Here is a 16,211-nt window from a genome sequence, read left to right as displayed (position 1 = left end):
ACAGACTGGCCGGAAACGCCAGCGGGCTGGCGCCAGTCCACAGACCGGCAGTTGAAAACCACGGGAGCACATTCAGCACCATGGACAGCTCCTTTAAAGTCTGGGCTGCTGCCCGAAGTGCAGGTTGCCCAGGGGCTGCCTGGAAAACCTGGGCTGTGAAGATAAATTCGAGGCAGACGGGAGAGGCTGCACCATGCTGGGGGTTTGGGTAGCTGTTTCAAGCAAACGGGAGAGCAAGGGAGACAGCTGTCTCTTGGGGGACCAGAAGACCTCTCAACGGACTGCAGGAGTGAAGATTGTAGCCAAGGATGGGCAGAATGCAGCCTCTAGTCACACCCTGCAGGGTTCAGGGCATGACTAATGCCTATTAGTTGTAAAATGACCTCATTCTGCATTTGGATTTAAGGGAAAAGAGGGCAAGAATTCCACAATTCACCAGAAACGCCTTCCTGTGAATTGCCTGGATCTTGGCAAGATTGCCACCCACCCTATGGAGGCTGGCACTTCTCCATCCCCATGTCCTCCAGGCATGTGTGCCTTGAACTCCCAGGAGCCCCCCCTAGCCAGAGATGCTGGGAATGGTAACCTAAATCAGCTGGAGGCCATCAGGTGCTGGAGGAAGGTTGGAGTGAAGGGTGGAGAGCGGGACAAAATCCAGAGCGAGCAGGAGGTGGGCAGTGTTGCCTGAGGCAGAATTCTGCTTGCAGCCTCGGGCTGAAGGAGAGGACGAGGGGGAAGCTCTGGGGCCCAAGCTGCTGCAGGAGGCAGGCCGACGTGGTGTGGAGAAAGCAGCTGCCTGCCTTGGCCCACAGAAGACCTGGTTTCACAGTCCACTTTCCCTCCTCACTTGGTTGCTTCTAACTGGCCACCATCTGCCTCATCTCCCATGCCAGCTGCTAGTTTAATAGCCCATCTCTCCTCTCTGCCCCCCCCCCCCCCCCCCCCAGATCTTTCACAGGGAAAAGATACTGGGAGACCACGAAGTGACATTCCTGGACATTGCCTTTGATGAAATCCCTGAGCGGTACTACCGGAGCCTGGAGGTAATGGCTTGCTGTGGACCAAGGGAAACCCTCATCCCCCACTGGTGCATGTACCCTTTGTCTTGGCTGGGTTTCATCTTCCCACCTCCCTAAGAAGACAGATGGGCCTCCAGGCAGGCTCAGACCAAAGGCACAGCTGAGTTCAGCACCCAGCTTCTCATAGTGGCCAGCCACAACGAAGCCTTCAAGGTAATAGTCTTCTCCCTAGGTTTGTCCCCCATCAGTGGGTACTTCAAGGTACACTGCCTCTAAACATGGAGGCTTCATTTGGCTATCCTGATGAAGGGTGGTGTGTGGTATCAGAAAAACCAGAACTCAGGCCCACAGGGCAAAAGATGCGCAGCTGTGCATATGCTACTGTCCATAGACTCCAAAGTCTGTGCGATCATCTTTAAAGGACTCTGGTGCCACTGCACATCCTTGTTTACAGAAAGGGACAGAGAAGAGGGCCTCTGATTTCAGGGAAACAAACTTAGCAGGACGCAAGGCTGAGCAGCAGCAAGGCTTGAAGCGTGTGCAGGCCAGAAGCCATCCAGCCAGGGGGCATCTGATTGCAACAACAGTCACCGGGCCCCTGGACCTCTGTTTCAGCAAGTGCTGGACAGCAGTGTGGGAGGCAGAGATGAGAGCCAGGGCTGCAAATGGAAGATCTGGGGCTCCAGGCCTAGTGGGCTACCCCTTAACTCCACCTTTGATCCTGTGAAGAGCGTAAGAACCCCAAGGGTACAGACCAGATGTATCAGCATCCTATTCCCCAGAACCCCCTGTTGGATGTCTCTGGGAACCCCAGAAACAGGGCATGCAAGAGCACCTTCCCAGCCATGTTCCCCAGCAAATGGTGTGCATAGACACAGTGCCCCTGATCCTGGAGGCTGCACCTGGCCGCCAGGACTAGCATCCATGGATGGCAGCCACCTCCGTGAATTTTCCTAGCCATGTTTCGAACCATCCAAGTCACTGGCCAGCCTACGAGTAACATCCTGTGCGATGGAATTCCGCAGTAGTTTGGCTGCGCGCCACGTGACGTAGTCTTTCCTAAATCTGTCCTGCATCTTCCACCACTCACTTTCGTAGGAAGACCTCAGGTTTTATTATTCTAAGGAAGAAAAGTTTCCCTGCCCATTCCCTCCACATATTTTATAAGCCTCTCTCATTTCAATTTGACAGTAGAAGGCCTGGAGGAGTGTTGTCCATGGGGTCGCGATGGGTCGGACACGACTTCGCGACTAACAACAACATTATTTGGTAAAACCTTAAAGGCGCAAACAACCCAAAAGGAAAACTTCCAGGAGAGGTGGTGATCTAAAAGTTACAGCTTTAATAAGGAAGTTTATGCTGATGAAAGAATAATTTGCTTGTTGAGGGAGTGTTTAAAAAAACATGATGAGGAAGAAAAGGAGATGGGAACAAAATAACTCTCTCTCATGGGTGCTTTTTTCACCCTACGAAGGATGCTCAGGAGGGAAGTGGTCTTATCTCCTATCAGTGGCTTATCATTGCTTTTCTGGGCTGGGAGGAGGGTTAAGGGCTTGGGAGAACCTTGGCAGGCTGAATGGGGAAAGGCCCACACCCTGTTTTTGGCCTGCAGGCCAGCATGTTCCCATCCCTAGTTTATGTGGACATGCTCTAGAATAAAACTTTTATGGTGCAAATAAAGCACCTGGAATGCCAATTCAAACAAAAAAGCACACTTCAGATAGCAGTGGTTTGGAAAATATTGCCATAATTAAGGGAAATTACGGAAAGGAAAGGAATTGATTCTTAGGAAAGGAATTGATTCGACATCACAATGGTACTAATAACAGCAATTCTTGAAAATTAAAGATCTTCTAAAGTCAGGGTTTCAAATTCCTGCTGGTGTTGAAACACTGAGTCAAATTTTTGAGTGACAAATATTCAGGACCACACGCATTGCTGCAAAGAAAGCGGAACTGCGCACCGCATGCCACAGACACATGTTGTTGCTGATGAATATTTGTGATGTGTAAACTCCTCTTGTTCTGTCTTTCCTCTTCTCCCTGACGGTAGGACCTCCGGTACTTCAGCTCAGTGAAGACTGGTCGCGGCCCACTGCGAGAGGGCTGGCGGGAACACACCAAGCCCATCATGTGCTCCTACAAGCTGGTGACGGTCAAGTTTGAAGTGTGGGGCCTGCAGACACGGGTGGAACAGTTTGTCCACAAGGTGAGATGCAGGGCAGTCTTGCCTCCAGGGATATTTGGAGCCTGGGGTGTTCAGGCAATGGCTGGAAGCCGGACTGCTTCGGGATGTGGCAGAGGGAAATTCGCAAGGAGCACTTCAGTCCCTCTGGCTGGCTCATCTCACTGCAAGGAGAAGCTGCTGTATCTTGTGGGGCTGCAGCAGAGCAATGAGCTCGGAGTACACGCCCTGCTGCTGCTGCCATAGCCTGGGCGTTGAGTCCGCGGGGCACAACAGCTCCTGAGGGCAGCTGAGCCAGCTGGGCAGGGCCGGCCTGGCCTTGCAGGACCTTGGATCGTGCCTGACCCAGTGCCACCGAAGCGCCGCTGAGGCCTTGGATCCCTCCTTGGGCCAGACGGGCCTGGTCACATGCTGCCCTTTCCTGCAACCGGAAAGTCTTAAAGGCACCGCAGGCCTGGCGGTCGAATGTGTCCCTCCCGGGATCCCACACTGGCTCTGCAGGGCTCCCTACACAGCCACGCCCATTTCCCACAACCACTGATGGTTTGGTAGCTTCCTGGCTCTCACACAGGTTTCCCCCAGTATAAAGGGTTGTGCGGCCTCCTGCAAGGCTGGGCTCCTGAGAACCAGAGCCCTAAGGTGCAGCATGCTAGGTTTGGGGGTACTGGAAGCCCCACCCCTTGCCCCTGGCCCTGCCCAACCCCTGAGAGGGAATGCAGCCCTCGCTTGGGAGGATGCTCTGCCGCCACGCCATCGGCTCTTGCTTTGGGTGTGGTGAGCTGACATGGGCACTCCGAAACCCTGGCTCTTGCAGGATCTGGGCCCCCGGAGGTGTCTGGCTCCCAGGGTGGGAGGCACCCCACTTCGAGAGGCTGCTGGCAATCGGGCTTCAGCCCAGCACTGGTGTCCAGGCCTGGGTCGGGGTTCAACTGCTCTGTGACTTTTGCTGTGAGCTGATGCCCGAGCCCAGTGCCTTCTCCGTGTGCAGCAGAATGAGGTGGTGTGAAATGCAGAGGTGATGGACTGGCCGTGCCGCTGCAGGCGCAGGATGGCACCCTGAATCCTCTGTGTCAACAAAGAAAGAAAGAAAGAAAGAAAACAAAAAGATCTTCTCAAGTAGAAAGCCAGGGTCTCCGGGAGGTGTTCTGAGCTGGCTCTTTCCCTTCAAGCGGGGATGCCACACAGCAGGCAAGGCGACACGCCCCCCCCCCCCCAGACACACACACACAAAACGCTCCATGGGCGACCCCACCCGGACATGATGCTGTCTGTTGCCCACGCGTCCTGCTGCCCACGCGTCCGATCAAGCCTGAGGGCAAGATCCAGAGGAGAAGAAGCCCGTCTGCATGGGTCTCCGCCTGCTGCAGGCCGCAAGGCAGCCTCCCCACGAGTGCGGCAATACGGGGCCCATTGCCTGGGTTCCTCCCTGGGGAGTTTGCTTGGTTCCAGGCCCCACAAAGGACCGAAAGTCCCTTTGGTGCCTTTCATGACATTTTGGGTTGCAGGTTATCCGGGATATCCTGCTGATAGGACACCGACAAGCTTTTGCCTGGGTGGACGAGTGGTGTGGTAAGTCAGCCCCCTTGGCCTGGTGGGGCTTGTGGGTGGGAGGGAGGGAGGGAGGGATTAAACCTATCAGTCAGCTGGGTGGACCATTGGATCACCTGCCCCTTGTCCTTCGCTGCCCCAGGCCTCCTTTCCCTTGGATTCCCGTATCTCTCCAGTCCCCACCCAGCAAGTCTCCTGAGCTGAATTCCTGTGCTGTGAACCTGGCGCTGTGCTGTCCAGATGTTTGGACTACAGCTCCCATAATCCCTCACCTACTTATTGGTCATGCTGGCTAAGGCCAATGGGAAGTGTAGGCCTAAACCTTTAGAGGGCAACCAGTTGGTTGCCCCAGTTGTTATATCTGTTGCATCGCTGTGTTTGGCTTTTATCCACCTGGAAAATCTACCACCCTCTGTCTCTCAGCAAGTATAATGGCTCCAAGCCCTCTTTTCTGTCTGGCAACATGCACGGAGTTCATGGGAGAAGACTTCCACCCTTTAGCACATCTTAAATTTCCCGATTGTGAGTATGTGATGAGGTGGTTAAAAGGTAATTGAGCTCCCTGATCAACATCCTCGAGAATGGGCCATTAGACGCAGTGCCGTCGACTGTGAAGCACTAGAACGCCTTCAGTTAGCATTCCCTGGAACTGTGATCAAGGTCTTCCAGGAAATTAGAATCCTGCTTCTTTTCGGTAATTTTGCATTCTGAAATCTTTGCAATCCTTCTTTGGATTTTTAAAGCTCTCTACGGTGGCTTGCAAAGCATACTAAAACCCCAAAATGAATTATATTTCCTATTAAAAGCAAAAGTGAATTAATAGACAGCCACAGCTGGGATTCCTTGCCGCATATGGATTCTTTCCAGAAATGGCTTTTCTAGTAAACCAAGCCTGGCATAAGATTTCCACAAGTATGTGCTAGAAGGTCTCATGTCAAAGAGTTTGCAGTTCCCTGGTGTCATGCGAGAGCCACGGTCTCGTGCTGTCGCCCTCCCTCTCTCAAAGTGAACTCTTTGGCCTGGTCCTCCACTGACCTTCCTGGGACAGCGCCCTGACCCAGTTGCCAACGCAACCCTTCCTTAGCTTCTGAGGAAGCCAATTACTGTTTTAAGAAAGCATTTAGAGCCTTCCCCAACCCTGGCGCCCTTCCAGATGTGTTGGACTACAGTGCCTATCTCACCAGGGAGTGATGGTAATTGTGATCCAACACATCTGGAGAGATGGCAGGTTTAAGGAAGGCCGCCAAGGGTAAATGCAATAGCAGAAAATTTATCTTCCTCCAAGCACCTTCTGTGGCAGGTGGAACAAGGTTTCTCCACTTCCGTTTCTCACACCCCTAACCTTCCCCCTCAACCCCCCGCCCCACATTTCTCCCCCTTCCCCTTTTCCTGCATCTGCTCCTCGATTTAGTTTGGTTGCTGGCTTGCTGCTCCGTCCATTGCTGGCCCCACATGCAAAGGGCCAGCGCTGCCTTGTTCCCCTTCCCTGCTCCTCCGGTGGGCATCAGCAACCGTGTCCCGTGGCAGGTGGCCGCCATTTTGCATTTCCCAGAATGACCTGCTGTCGTGTTGCATTGTCAGAAATTTCGGTCTGTGGTTCATCGCTGCCCACCATTGGACAAAGGGGCCCCCAGCAGGGCCCCTTGCTGGGACACTGGTGGGGTGGGGTGTTGACATGAGTCCTGCCCATAGATCTACACATAAAGACAGAAGAGGTGCCTTCAAACAAGCACTGACTGGAGAGTGAGAATGTTTCAGCAACCCTAGCAGTGCCAATCTCCCAGGTCCTTCCCCCCTGATCAAGTGACTTGTGTTTTCAGTGGGTGGGGGTGGTTTTGCCAGGCAAAGGCTCACACCTTCCTCTCCCAGGCCGTTGCTCCACAGCCGGGCAATATGACCAGACAGGTTCCAGCCAATTGCTCCCAAGCGTGTCGCTGGCTCCCCAGCTCAGTGTCCATGCAAGGCGCAAGTCCTGATGGTCGCAGAAGCCTCCTCTGCAACGAGCGGAGGCAGGACAGGGGCTCGTTCCCTCACTGAAAACCTCCCTCAAAAGTGCAGTCTGCAGGAGAGGCTGAGGGGCGGGTGCAGGAAGGAATCCTTCAAAACCGAATGCACGTTAAACCAAGTCAGGACCATACACGGCTGATCTGGGTCCAGGTCGGGCTGGGGAAATCCTGCGTGAATCGGTGGAGAGCTGCTGCCGGTCAAGAAGTGCCAAAGTGGTGCCCGTGGCCCCCTGGGCGGATGTACCCCTGGGCAGCTTGCAGCACCCCTGTACAGCGCCCTCCTCGTCCCGTTTTCTTGGCCTGACCAGCAGCAGTGGCACCTCAGGTTTCAGGGAGGAGGATTTCCTGCCCTCTCTGAAAGTGGTGGGGATCAAAGATTAGGAAGGGTCCAAGGAGGGCAGCAAAAATGATGCAGGGCTTGGAAACACTGCCCTGTGAGGAGGGACTGAGAGAAGTGGGCATGGTCAGCCTTGGGAAGGGAAGGATGAGAGGGACACGGTATCCCTCTAGAAGTACCTCAAAGGCTGCCACAAAGAGGAGGGTCAAGATCTCCCCTTGCTGATGCCAGAGTGCAGGACACGGAATAATCAAGTTACGTTGCAACAACCCAGATTCAGGCTGGACACCAGGAAGCGCTTCCTCACAGTCAGAGCAACACAACAGTGGGACCAGCTGCCTGGAGAGGTGGGGGCGCTCCCACACTGGAGACATTAATAGAGAAACTGCACAACCATCTGAGCGGATGGTGTAACATGGTGTCCTGCAACAGCAGTGGGCTGGACCTGATGGCCTGTGTGGCCCCTTCCAACTCTACTGTTCTACAATTCTATCAGACCTGGGGCCTTCCACGTGCAAAGCAGTGGCTCCACCCCTGAGCCACAGCCCCTGCCAAGAACTGGGGTCTGTTGGCTCATGGCAGACCTCCAAGCAGGACTCCGATGACCCGACTGCAGCACTGTTCCTCCCCGCACCCCCTGAAGGCTGCAAGTGCCTGACTTTGCTGCTTTGTGTTGGTAGCAAGGAACATAATTAACCAGCAGAGAAGCAAAGTAAGGACATCGGTTAGTTGTGACTGACTGAAGTCCCTTGAATTTCAGCAAATCTGTGCTTCAGTGGGGTGAAGTCTGGATCCCAAACTGCTGGGCTGAATTGGCAGGATTTCTGCAAGCAAGGTTGGGCAAAGAGAGGCACGGAAGTGCCTGGTGAGAAGCCCGTCTCCCAGCAACCAAACAGGCCGCGTTATTTGCACGGTCTTTCGGAGGTCTCACCAAGCACCACGTATTTCCAGGCCTGAGGCTGCAACCCCAAGGGCTGGAAACGTGCCTTCTGTTTGCTCCTTTAGTGCAAGTGGAGATTTTCCGGGACATCCAGTAGCTGATTCCGAACTTGAGGGGGTGCTGTTGCAAAGAGCAAAATGCTCTTCCAAAGCCTTTCGTTCCTGCCAAAGTAGTGGCTTTCCATGGGGGACTTTCACGGTTGAGCACAGCATGACCAAAAGTGGATATTAGTTGGCAAAGGTGGGCGGCAGCATGTGATCAGGCTGGCACGGGTCAAGCTCTGGCCGCGAAGCCCAAGGAAGTTTCCTTCCTCTGTGGCGAAGGAGGCCCGGGTCTGGCCTCCCCGCGTGCTCCTGCACAGCCACCCGGGGCTAACAGCCGGGCCCTCTGCTGCTGCTCGTGGCTTCCTCAGACTTCTGTGCCTCTGGAACGCTCCTCTCCTACCTGTCACAGGAGACTCTGCAGCATTAGAAACCTATAGCCCGGCTTCCCAACAGCAGTACCCCCCCAGATGTTTTGGACTGCATCTTCCATCACCCACTGACATTGTGAGCATTGAGCATGCTGGCTGGGGCTGATGGGAGTTCTTATTCTAATCATCTCAGTGGTGCCATGTTGGAGGGGCCTGCTGCAGCCACCTCGTGCTGTGTGAAAGGAGTAAATTCCGGGAGGGGGGAGCGCAAGCAGCGCCGTGGGAGGGATGGCCAGGCAGGGCTGGAGCAGGGGACGGGCCCCAGGCCCTCGGGAGCCTGCAGGTGAGCCGTGCGGGCCGGCTGAATCGGACTTTCGGGGTTTCCATTCCAGTTTGTTCTCACCGTAGTCGTGAGAAGATCGTGTTTGTGTGTATTTACAAGCCAGTATGAGCATTGCAAATTACCTTTATGAAGCAGTGCTGTTTCCAGAAATGGGAGGGGGAATTCTATAGAAAAATCTAGCATGAGAAAACCTTCTACCCACTTTGCTGGGCACTGCCAACCAGAGGCAGTGCAAGAATTCCAGCTACACGTTGTGCATTCTTCCTCTGACCCTGTTCCCTGCTCCTCACCTCTGCCTTGCCCTTTGCAGCAGATGCTTGATATGGCCTTGCCCAGGCAGAAAGCCAGGGTGAAGGGGCAGCCGCAGGAGGAAGGGGAACGTGGCTCGCGGGATTCTGTGATTCTGCCCTGGCTGGGCCTTCTTTGTAGACCGGTTGCGCTGCTGTTTCTCTCCCTGAGGAGCAGCTGCATAGTCCCATCAGGCCCAGGGTCCTGCTTAGCAGAATCGCCTTTCCAGCCTGGAGAGGCTGATGAGAACCCAGCCAGAGCAGAGCAGAGCAGGGGCATCTCTCTCTGCATTCACAGGAGCCTTGGCTGGACATATTTCTTTTGCCTGTCTAGCAATACATTTGAGCCTGCGAAGGTACCTTAGCACGCTGTTTGGGAATCGGTCCCTCTGTTTCCAGTTCAGTTCTCTGCATGTTTGTGGGTTTTTTAAAAATTCATTAAATATTCTGAAATAACAGCCAAATAGTGTACCAACAGTTCAATAAGCAAGGAAATCTGAAACCTTTGAGTGTTTGTGTTGATGAAGCCCCAAACAGTGGGGCTTAAAAAGTGAAAACAAAATTTTAGAGTAGGGGTGGAGACCCAGTTTGGATTGGGACCCTAGCATGGCGGGAGGGGTGTTAGGGGAGATTGTAGAATCCTGCTCAGGAGCCCTGCATATTACAACTGAAAAGATGAGGAGGAAGACGTGGCTGCCAGACCCAAACTTGGCTGTCTTTTTAGCCCTCTGCTCTTGCCACCCGCCCCAAGCACTGCGACAGAGCGGCTCTTTGGGGCACAACATTTTTGGCAACATGAAGGGGAAGCCCAAATGGGCATGGGCAGGAACTCGCTTGCTCGTGTTCTTCGTTGGGGTCCGGTGCCTTGCACGAGGGAAGAGTCTTGCATTCCGCACGGCCACATTCCGCTTGCATTTCCTGGGTCGGTGCCTCGTTCCTCCTTTTGACGTACCTGAGCAGTGAAAGCGTCTCTGCGTGTTCCAGGCATGTCCCCGGAGGAGGTCCATGCCTTCAAGATTCAGATGCATGTGGCCACAGACAAAAACTTCCTCACGCGGGATCCCTAGCACCCCACCTGGCCCAGGGCTCCCCGTTTTGTATGTAGGTTTTTGGCTTGGCCTTTGTTTGCCGAGCTGAATCTGAGAACGACAGCTTCCTCCCCCAGCTCCACCTCACCCCTGCCCGCCCCCCTCACCCTACTTTGGCTAAGGTACTCCATCCCTGTAGATCCAGTCAGGCCTTTCCTGTCCGTGTACCCAAGAAACGGAGCCACTGAGGGCAGCGCAGGAAGGGTATTTCTACGTAGTGAACTTCTAACGGGCTTTGTGGCTTTTGCAAGGGATCCTGAATGTTTCATTGCAAGAAGCTTGGGCATTGTTGTCACGTGGCTTCCTGGTCCTGCACTGCACCTCTCAGAGCAGGTCCAAGCATTAAGTGGCAAGAATTTTGAACGCATCTTGGACTGCCGATGGAGCAGAGACCTGTAGCTTTGGATGCTCTTTAGAGAAAAAGCTTGTTACATACTGAAAACCAGGGCTGGACTGAAAGTATGTCTCCACACATGTTGAACTTCAGCTCCCAGATGCCCCTGTCAGCACAGCCAATAGACAGAATGCTGGGAACTGAAGTCCAGAATGTTTGGAGACTACCTCTGCCCATTCCTGCCGCAGGTCGGCCAAACCTGTCTCTCAATGTGAGACAGTACTGTGTGTGACAGTACAGTTTCTGTACACACAGAAAGCCAGGAACCATCCCTGGAAATGCCTGGGAATGAATCTGGGGCCTTCTCGTGCAACTCATGGGTTCTGTCACTGAGCTATGATCCCTCACCTAAAAATAAAGCAAGTTTCTAGTTGTCATGGTTCTGAATAAGGAGCCGAATTAAATAGAATTGCACCCTGTGAGGTCAGACCATTAGTCCAGCTAGCCCTGCACGGCTTGTGTCTCTGAAGCCTCAGGCAGGTGTCCTACCTGCAGATATCAGGGATTGAATCTGAGACCTGCACAGTCCTTGAACCTGCAAGGAACTGAACTACAAAAAGGAGAGGACCTGCAGTTCGATGAGGTCCAGTCCAGAATTCTGCCATCTTATTCTGCATCCTTTGGAGGATGGTTCATTGTGCCCTTGACAAGAACTACATTTCCCAGAGACCTTTGAGGAAAGCCATAAATCTTCCTTCTTTTCAAAAAGTCTGATGTAGATACAGCCTAAGCATGTGCATTGAGAGAGGAATCCGAGATGTATGTTTTTATGAGACTACTCTGTTCGGCCAGAAAACCTTCAAGAAACCAAAGAAGCTATGATAGTCTGTAAGAAAACATCTAGAACCTGCTGTCAAGCAAAAACTTTTATGGGGATGTTTTGGTCACGTTTGCTTGCTTGCTTGCTTGCTTTATAGCCTGCCTTTTTTTCTTTTTAAAGAACTCGAAGTGGCTTGTCTCACTCTCCTCCTCCAGCTCTCAATCTTAACCCACAACAGCAACCCTGTGAGGTGGGTAGGGCTGAGAGTCTGTGACTGGCCCCAAGTCACCCAGGTGGCTCCATACCTGAGCAGGGACTAGAAGGCAGGTTGCCCTGTGACCGGAACCACTGCGCCACGCGGGCTCATATTATTAGAACAAAGCCGTTGCTGGGCTGGGGGTTCTGGAAGGCCTTGCTGTCCCGCTTTTGTCCCCTGAGGAGGAGCTCCCCCGTGCCCTCCTTGGCATTAAGAATCGGGGGAACAGACCCGCTTAGACCAGCCCTTCTGCTGGGAAATGCTTTCAGATGTGCTGGCTCCTCGGGGCAGCTTTCCTTGCTTCTTTCTTCCTCTTACTACGCCTTTGAGTTCCAGAGCCCTCCACCAAGGTCTGAACCTGGAGGGGCTGCACACGTGTGCACACACATACACAGCGGTGCTGGCTCCAGGTTGTGAGGGCCCTTGTGAAGACACACTGTGCGCCCCCTTACCCAGAGAGTCTGCCTTCTCCCCACCATGGTCCCCAGGTGCTGCTCCTCTGCCTCCTCCCCCTCATGGCTGCCCCCCTGCTTGCTTGGAAGGCAGGGAGCCCCTGGGCAAGCGGGTTGGGCCCCCTGGCCCCCTCCTCAGCAGCCCTATTGCCAAGGGCGAGAAGCAGGTGCGCCAGTGCCTGGGGAACAGGAGCAGTGGCGAGTGCTGATGTTCCCAGGTGATGCCCCTTCACCCGGGCGCGTGGCCCAGCGCAGCGGGATGGGAATGGGTGAGTGTGGTCTGCGTGGGGCCTGGCTGGGATTTGCTCCAGACTCTTTCCCTAGACCTGGCAGGTTGGGCAACGGCAAGAAAGCTGCCCTTCAGGGGAAAGCTTCCCACCGTTGTGCGATGCTAGATCATGCAAGTTTCGGTTTGCAGTGTTTCTGTAAAGCAGCCCAGTAACAGACAGCATAGAACAATCCAATACTGTTTAAAATGCTTTATCGTGGAACAGCAGTTTGCAGCATAAAAACACCCAGCATATGAAATTTCAGGGAACAGAATTAAAGCACATCACAAATATATGCCAAATAAACCATGGATCAGAAAGCTAAAACGCAGGTGATCCATTTTAAGGCCTGGGATATTTTTTTACTGTTTCACCTGGAACCAAAAAGGAGGCCCCAGGCCAGTGCACCTGGGAACCTGGGGCATCCTCCAAACAGCATGAAAATGGCTGGGTCAGTGGGGGGAGACACCTTGTTTCACTTGCCCTGAAGGGGCTGATCCACCCAAGCCTCTGCCTCGCTCCAAGTATTACACATCGCTCTGTGTGGAAAACCGTTCCATTTCTTCTTTATGAGACCAGTATGAGAGCCCCTGCTTTTATTAAGTTCCTGCACCACCCACTAGCCAAAGCACCCGGAGCAGTTTCCAAGATGGAGCTTAAAATTCCATAGTACAGCATAGCAGAATCTCAAGCCTTACTTTTCAAAAGAATAAAGCCAAATAAGATTGGCGGTAGCAGCAGCATGGAATCCTAAAACTACACCCACACAATTTTTGACACTGAAAGGCTAAACGCCCAGGAAATCTTGGTGCCTTCCTTCAGAACCGAGAAGACCGCAGAGCAGGCACCCGGTGGGCCTTCTCCGGGGAGGCTGTTTGCTCCCACCGGCAAAAGGAATGCCCTTGCTAACTGTACTGCTGTAACCCCAGGGCTGAGTGACACCCTTGGGGGGGGGGGGGGGCTGCATCCCCAGGGCTGCCTCTGCCTTCTCTTGCCCTTGAGACGCCCTCCAGGAGAAGCATCCTATGCAAGATACAGCGTGTGAGGGAGAAGCATCACATTATTATTGCTCACCCTTTCTCCTCTTGCATGAATCCAGGGCAGCTTGCATAATGCCCCCTCCTTGTCCTCACAACAACCCTGAAAGGTAGACCAGGCTGGAAATCAGTGGTCCAAAGCCACGCAGGAAGCATCTTTGCTGGGTGAGGACTGGGTGCCAAGCCTCCCAAACTCAGCCCACTGCCCCAGGCTGCCCCCCAGCCTGCCGCTCTCGCTCCACCCAGAGATGGCCGCCCTTTCTAACCGCCAGCCCTCGCTTGCTTCCTGCAGGGATGACGATGGACGAGGTGCGGCTGTACGAGAAGGAGACGCAGGAGGCTACCAACGAGATCATCGGCCTGGTGGCGCCCTCCGTCTCCATCAGCGAGGTGCGCCTGCCGCCGGGCACCCAGCGTACCCCTTCCAGCGCCCCCTCCACCCCGCTCAGCGGCGAAGCCCCCGAGTTCCTCAGCGTGCCCACGGACAGGCCCCGGAAGAAATCTGCCCCGGAGATGCTGTCCCTGCCTGTGCTGAGGGAGCGCAGCTCCGCGGAGTGACGGCGGCCCCACGCGCCTCCCCAGCCCCTCCACCTCAGAACGGGGAGCTGCGCACGCCCCCGGGGGGCGCCTCTGGCCTCTGCCGGATCGTTCGGACGTTTCCTCAGTCACCTCTCCGACCTGCCCCTTGTCTTGATTTGGGTGGAAAGCATCTCCCGGACGGAGGAGACGGGCGTGGCGGAGGCACCGCTGCTTCCCCCGGACTTTGGGAGCATCCTGGAAAAGTCGCCCTCTGCCGTCCGTTCCAGGTCCTCTGGGGCGTTTGTGCGGGTGCCTCCTGGTGTGCCTCCAGACTGCGCCTCCGCTAATAGTCAAAAGACGTTTGCACAGCATGTCTACCTTCTGTCCTCAACTGATTCCTTTTTTTGGGGTGGGCGATTAGAAAAAAGCCTGGAAAACTGAAGGGGGGGGTGCAAAGAGGAGGTGATGGTGTCCAGGCACCTTAACTGGCAGGGCAATTGCGCAGTCGAAGCCTCTTTGAGAAGCGCCGGTTGGACTGCTGCATCCCCTCCCCCCAGGAGGACACAGAGTCCGATGCACTACCCCATCGTGGCTGCCTTTGAGCTGCAGTGCGGGCAGCAAGGCTCAGTTCCGGCCTTCGGCTCCTTGAAGGGAATGGCAGCCATTTTGTGAGAGTGCCCACAAGGCAACATTCCAGGCATGCCCACTGAGCCATAAAGGCTGGGGACCCCTCCTAAGCAGAGCCAGCCTGCAGGCAAGTGGAGCCCCAGGATTTTATGCGGCGGTATCCCAGCCCAGCCTGGCTCTGTGTGACATGCAGCGGCCTTGCGTACTGACTTTCATTTCTCTGCTGGTTGGCCTTGCACCAACAGGAATCACACCAGATGATACATCTCCTGTTTGTTTTCGGTTGTGATCTGGTTCAGAATAATGGATGCCCACAACAACGGGGAGAATGAAGGCCTGCGGATGTGCAGGTGCTCTTCATGTCACAGACTAGCCCAGCGGTCTCCAACCATCCGCTTCCAGCTCCAGCCAGCCCAGGGAATGGTGGGGCTAGTCAAGAACACTAGGTCGGAGTCTCGAGCCCTTTTGAATCGGGCAAGTTTCCTTGTTCTGCCACTGTTCTGCCTGTTCAAGCTGCATTCCACCAAGCTAGGCTGGAGAGAAAAGGCCCTGCATATGTATCTCCCACTGGGAATTAAGACTCACCTGGTTTTTACACTTGGAAGCCCCTTTGTACCCCAGGCTGGTGTCTATTCCACACCCACCACAAGATGAATTTGATAGCATTCAAATTGATAGCCCAGCTTTCCATATCCTAAGGATCCAAGCACTGGGAAATATTTTAAAGCAAGTTTTTAGTTCTCATGGCTGCTGAGTGTAAGTGTTATGGCCAATGCCTGGTGTAATACTTGAGAATCTGGGATTTAGCAGGGTGTTTAAGCACCCAAGAATGCTTTGGGGCCTTTAGGCAAAGCTCCGAGGTTGGTTAGAGCACGCCAAATGAAACACCTGTGCTTAAGTGAGTGGGATCTGTTCCACCTGCAGCTCAAGGAGTCAAGTACCTGCTGGACATGCTCAGCCCCAGCACCTCTGGGTAGGCCAGGAAGACTCTTGTCTGAAATCCCAGGTAGCTGCAGACAGCCAGTGTCGACAGTCCTGATAGGAATGGACCAGTTTCAGGACCTTGTGGCAGAATGCAGCTGTACTGGGATGGTCCAAAACCCTGAAGTGTTAGTCCTTTCTTTGGGAAGACCCTGAATCCTAAGAGTTACCCTGTTGGTCAGGGACAGCCATCACCCGTCCCGTGGAGGGAGTCCTCAAAACTCCAAGAACTGGATGTCCAGGAAGCATGTTTTCTGGGCCGGTGGGATCCAGTCCCCCCGCGTGACTCCTCTGCTTTCCAGTCCTTCGGCTGTTCTTGCGGGGCAGCAGCTGCGGGGCCACCTCTCAGGATCTTCTGAGCAGGGATCCGCCCACTGCACAGTGGCAGCCAAGAGAGGCGCCTGCAGGTAAGAGGTGGGAAGGCATCACCTCTATCCAGCTTGCCTTGTGAAGAACAGGAACGTGATTCCCAAGGGTCTCTGGGTGGGCATTTTTAAAAAGCCCCCTTAGGTCTTATGGCGGGCTCTTCCCTGCTTGACATGAGTACAGTTGGGACTTGCACTCTTCTTTGTAGAGGGTCTCCCTGCCTCCCCTGGACCACATCAGTGGTGGCTTCTTGATTTTGCCGTTGGTTCGTTGCTGTGGGAGGCGTTCCCAGCTGCTACGGTTTGAATCCTAGTGCACGGAAATTGATGGAACGCCTGTAACAGCAAGGAGACCCAGCAGAGATCTGAAAAAGCATCCTCAGGAAG

General features: G+C 54.3%; 1 protein-coding gene across 1 annotated transcript in view; it reads left to right on the top strand.

Moving 5' to 3' along the window:
- Positions 1-10,143, top strand: part of LOC123025226 (cytoplasmic phosphatidylinositol transfer protein 1-like) — a 51,039-nt gene extending 40,896 nt beyond the window's left edge. The window contains exons 7-11 of the mRNA XM_044433776.1: positions 948-1,043; positions 1,635-1,637; positions 3,072-3,227; positions 4,709-4,772; positions 10,061-10,143. Of these exons, the coding sequence (XP_044289711.1) occupies positions 948-1,043; positions 1,635-1,637; positions 3,072-3,227; positions 4,709-4,772; positions 10,061-10,143 (402 nt within the window). The remainder of the gene's footprint in view (positions 1-947; positions 1,044-1,634; positions 1,638-3,071; positions 3,228-4,708; positions 4,773-10,060) is intronic.
- Positions 10,144-16,211: the final 6,068 nt, after the last annotated feature.

This window comes from Varanus komodoensis, unplaced genomic scaffold (genome assembly GCF_004798865.1).
Source record: "Varanus komodoensis strain SLA01 unplaced genomic scaffold, ASM479886v1 scaffold26, whole genome shotgun sequence".
In the NCBI taxonomy this organism is placed as follows: domain Eukaryota; kingdom Metazoa; phylum Chordata; class Lepidosauria; order Squamata; family Varanidae; genus Varanus; species Varanus komodoensis.
This window is presented reverse-complemented; position numbering and strand designations above follow the sequence as displayed.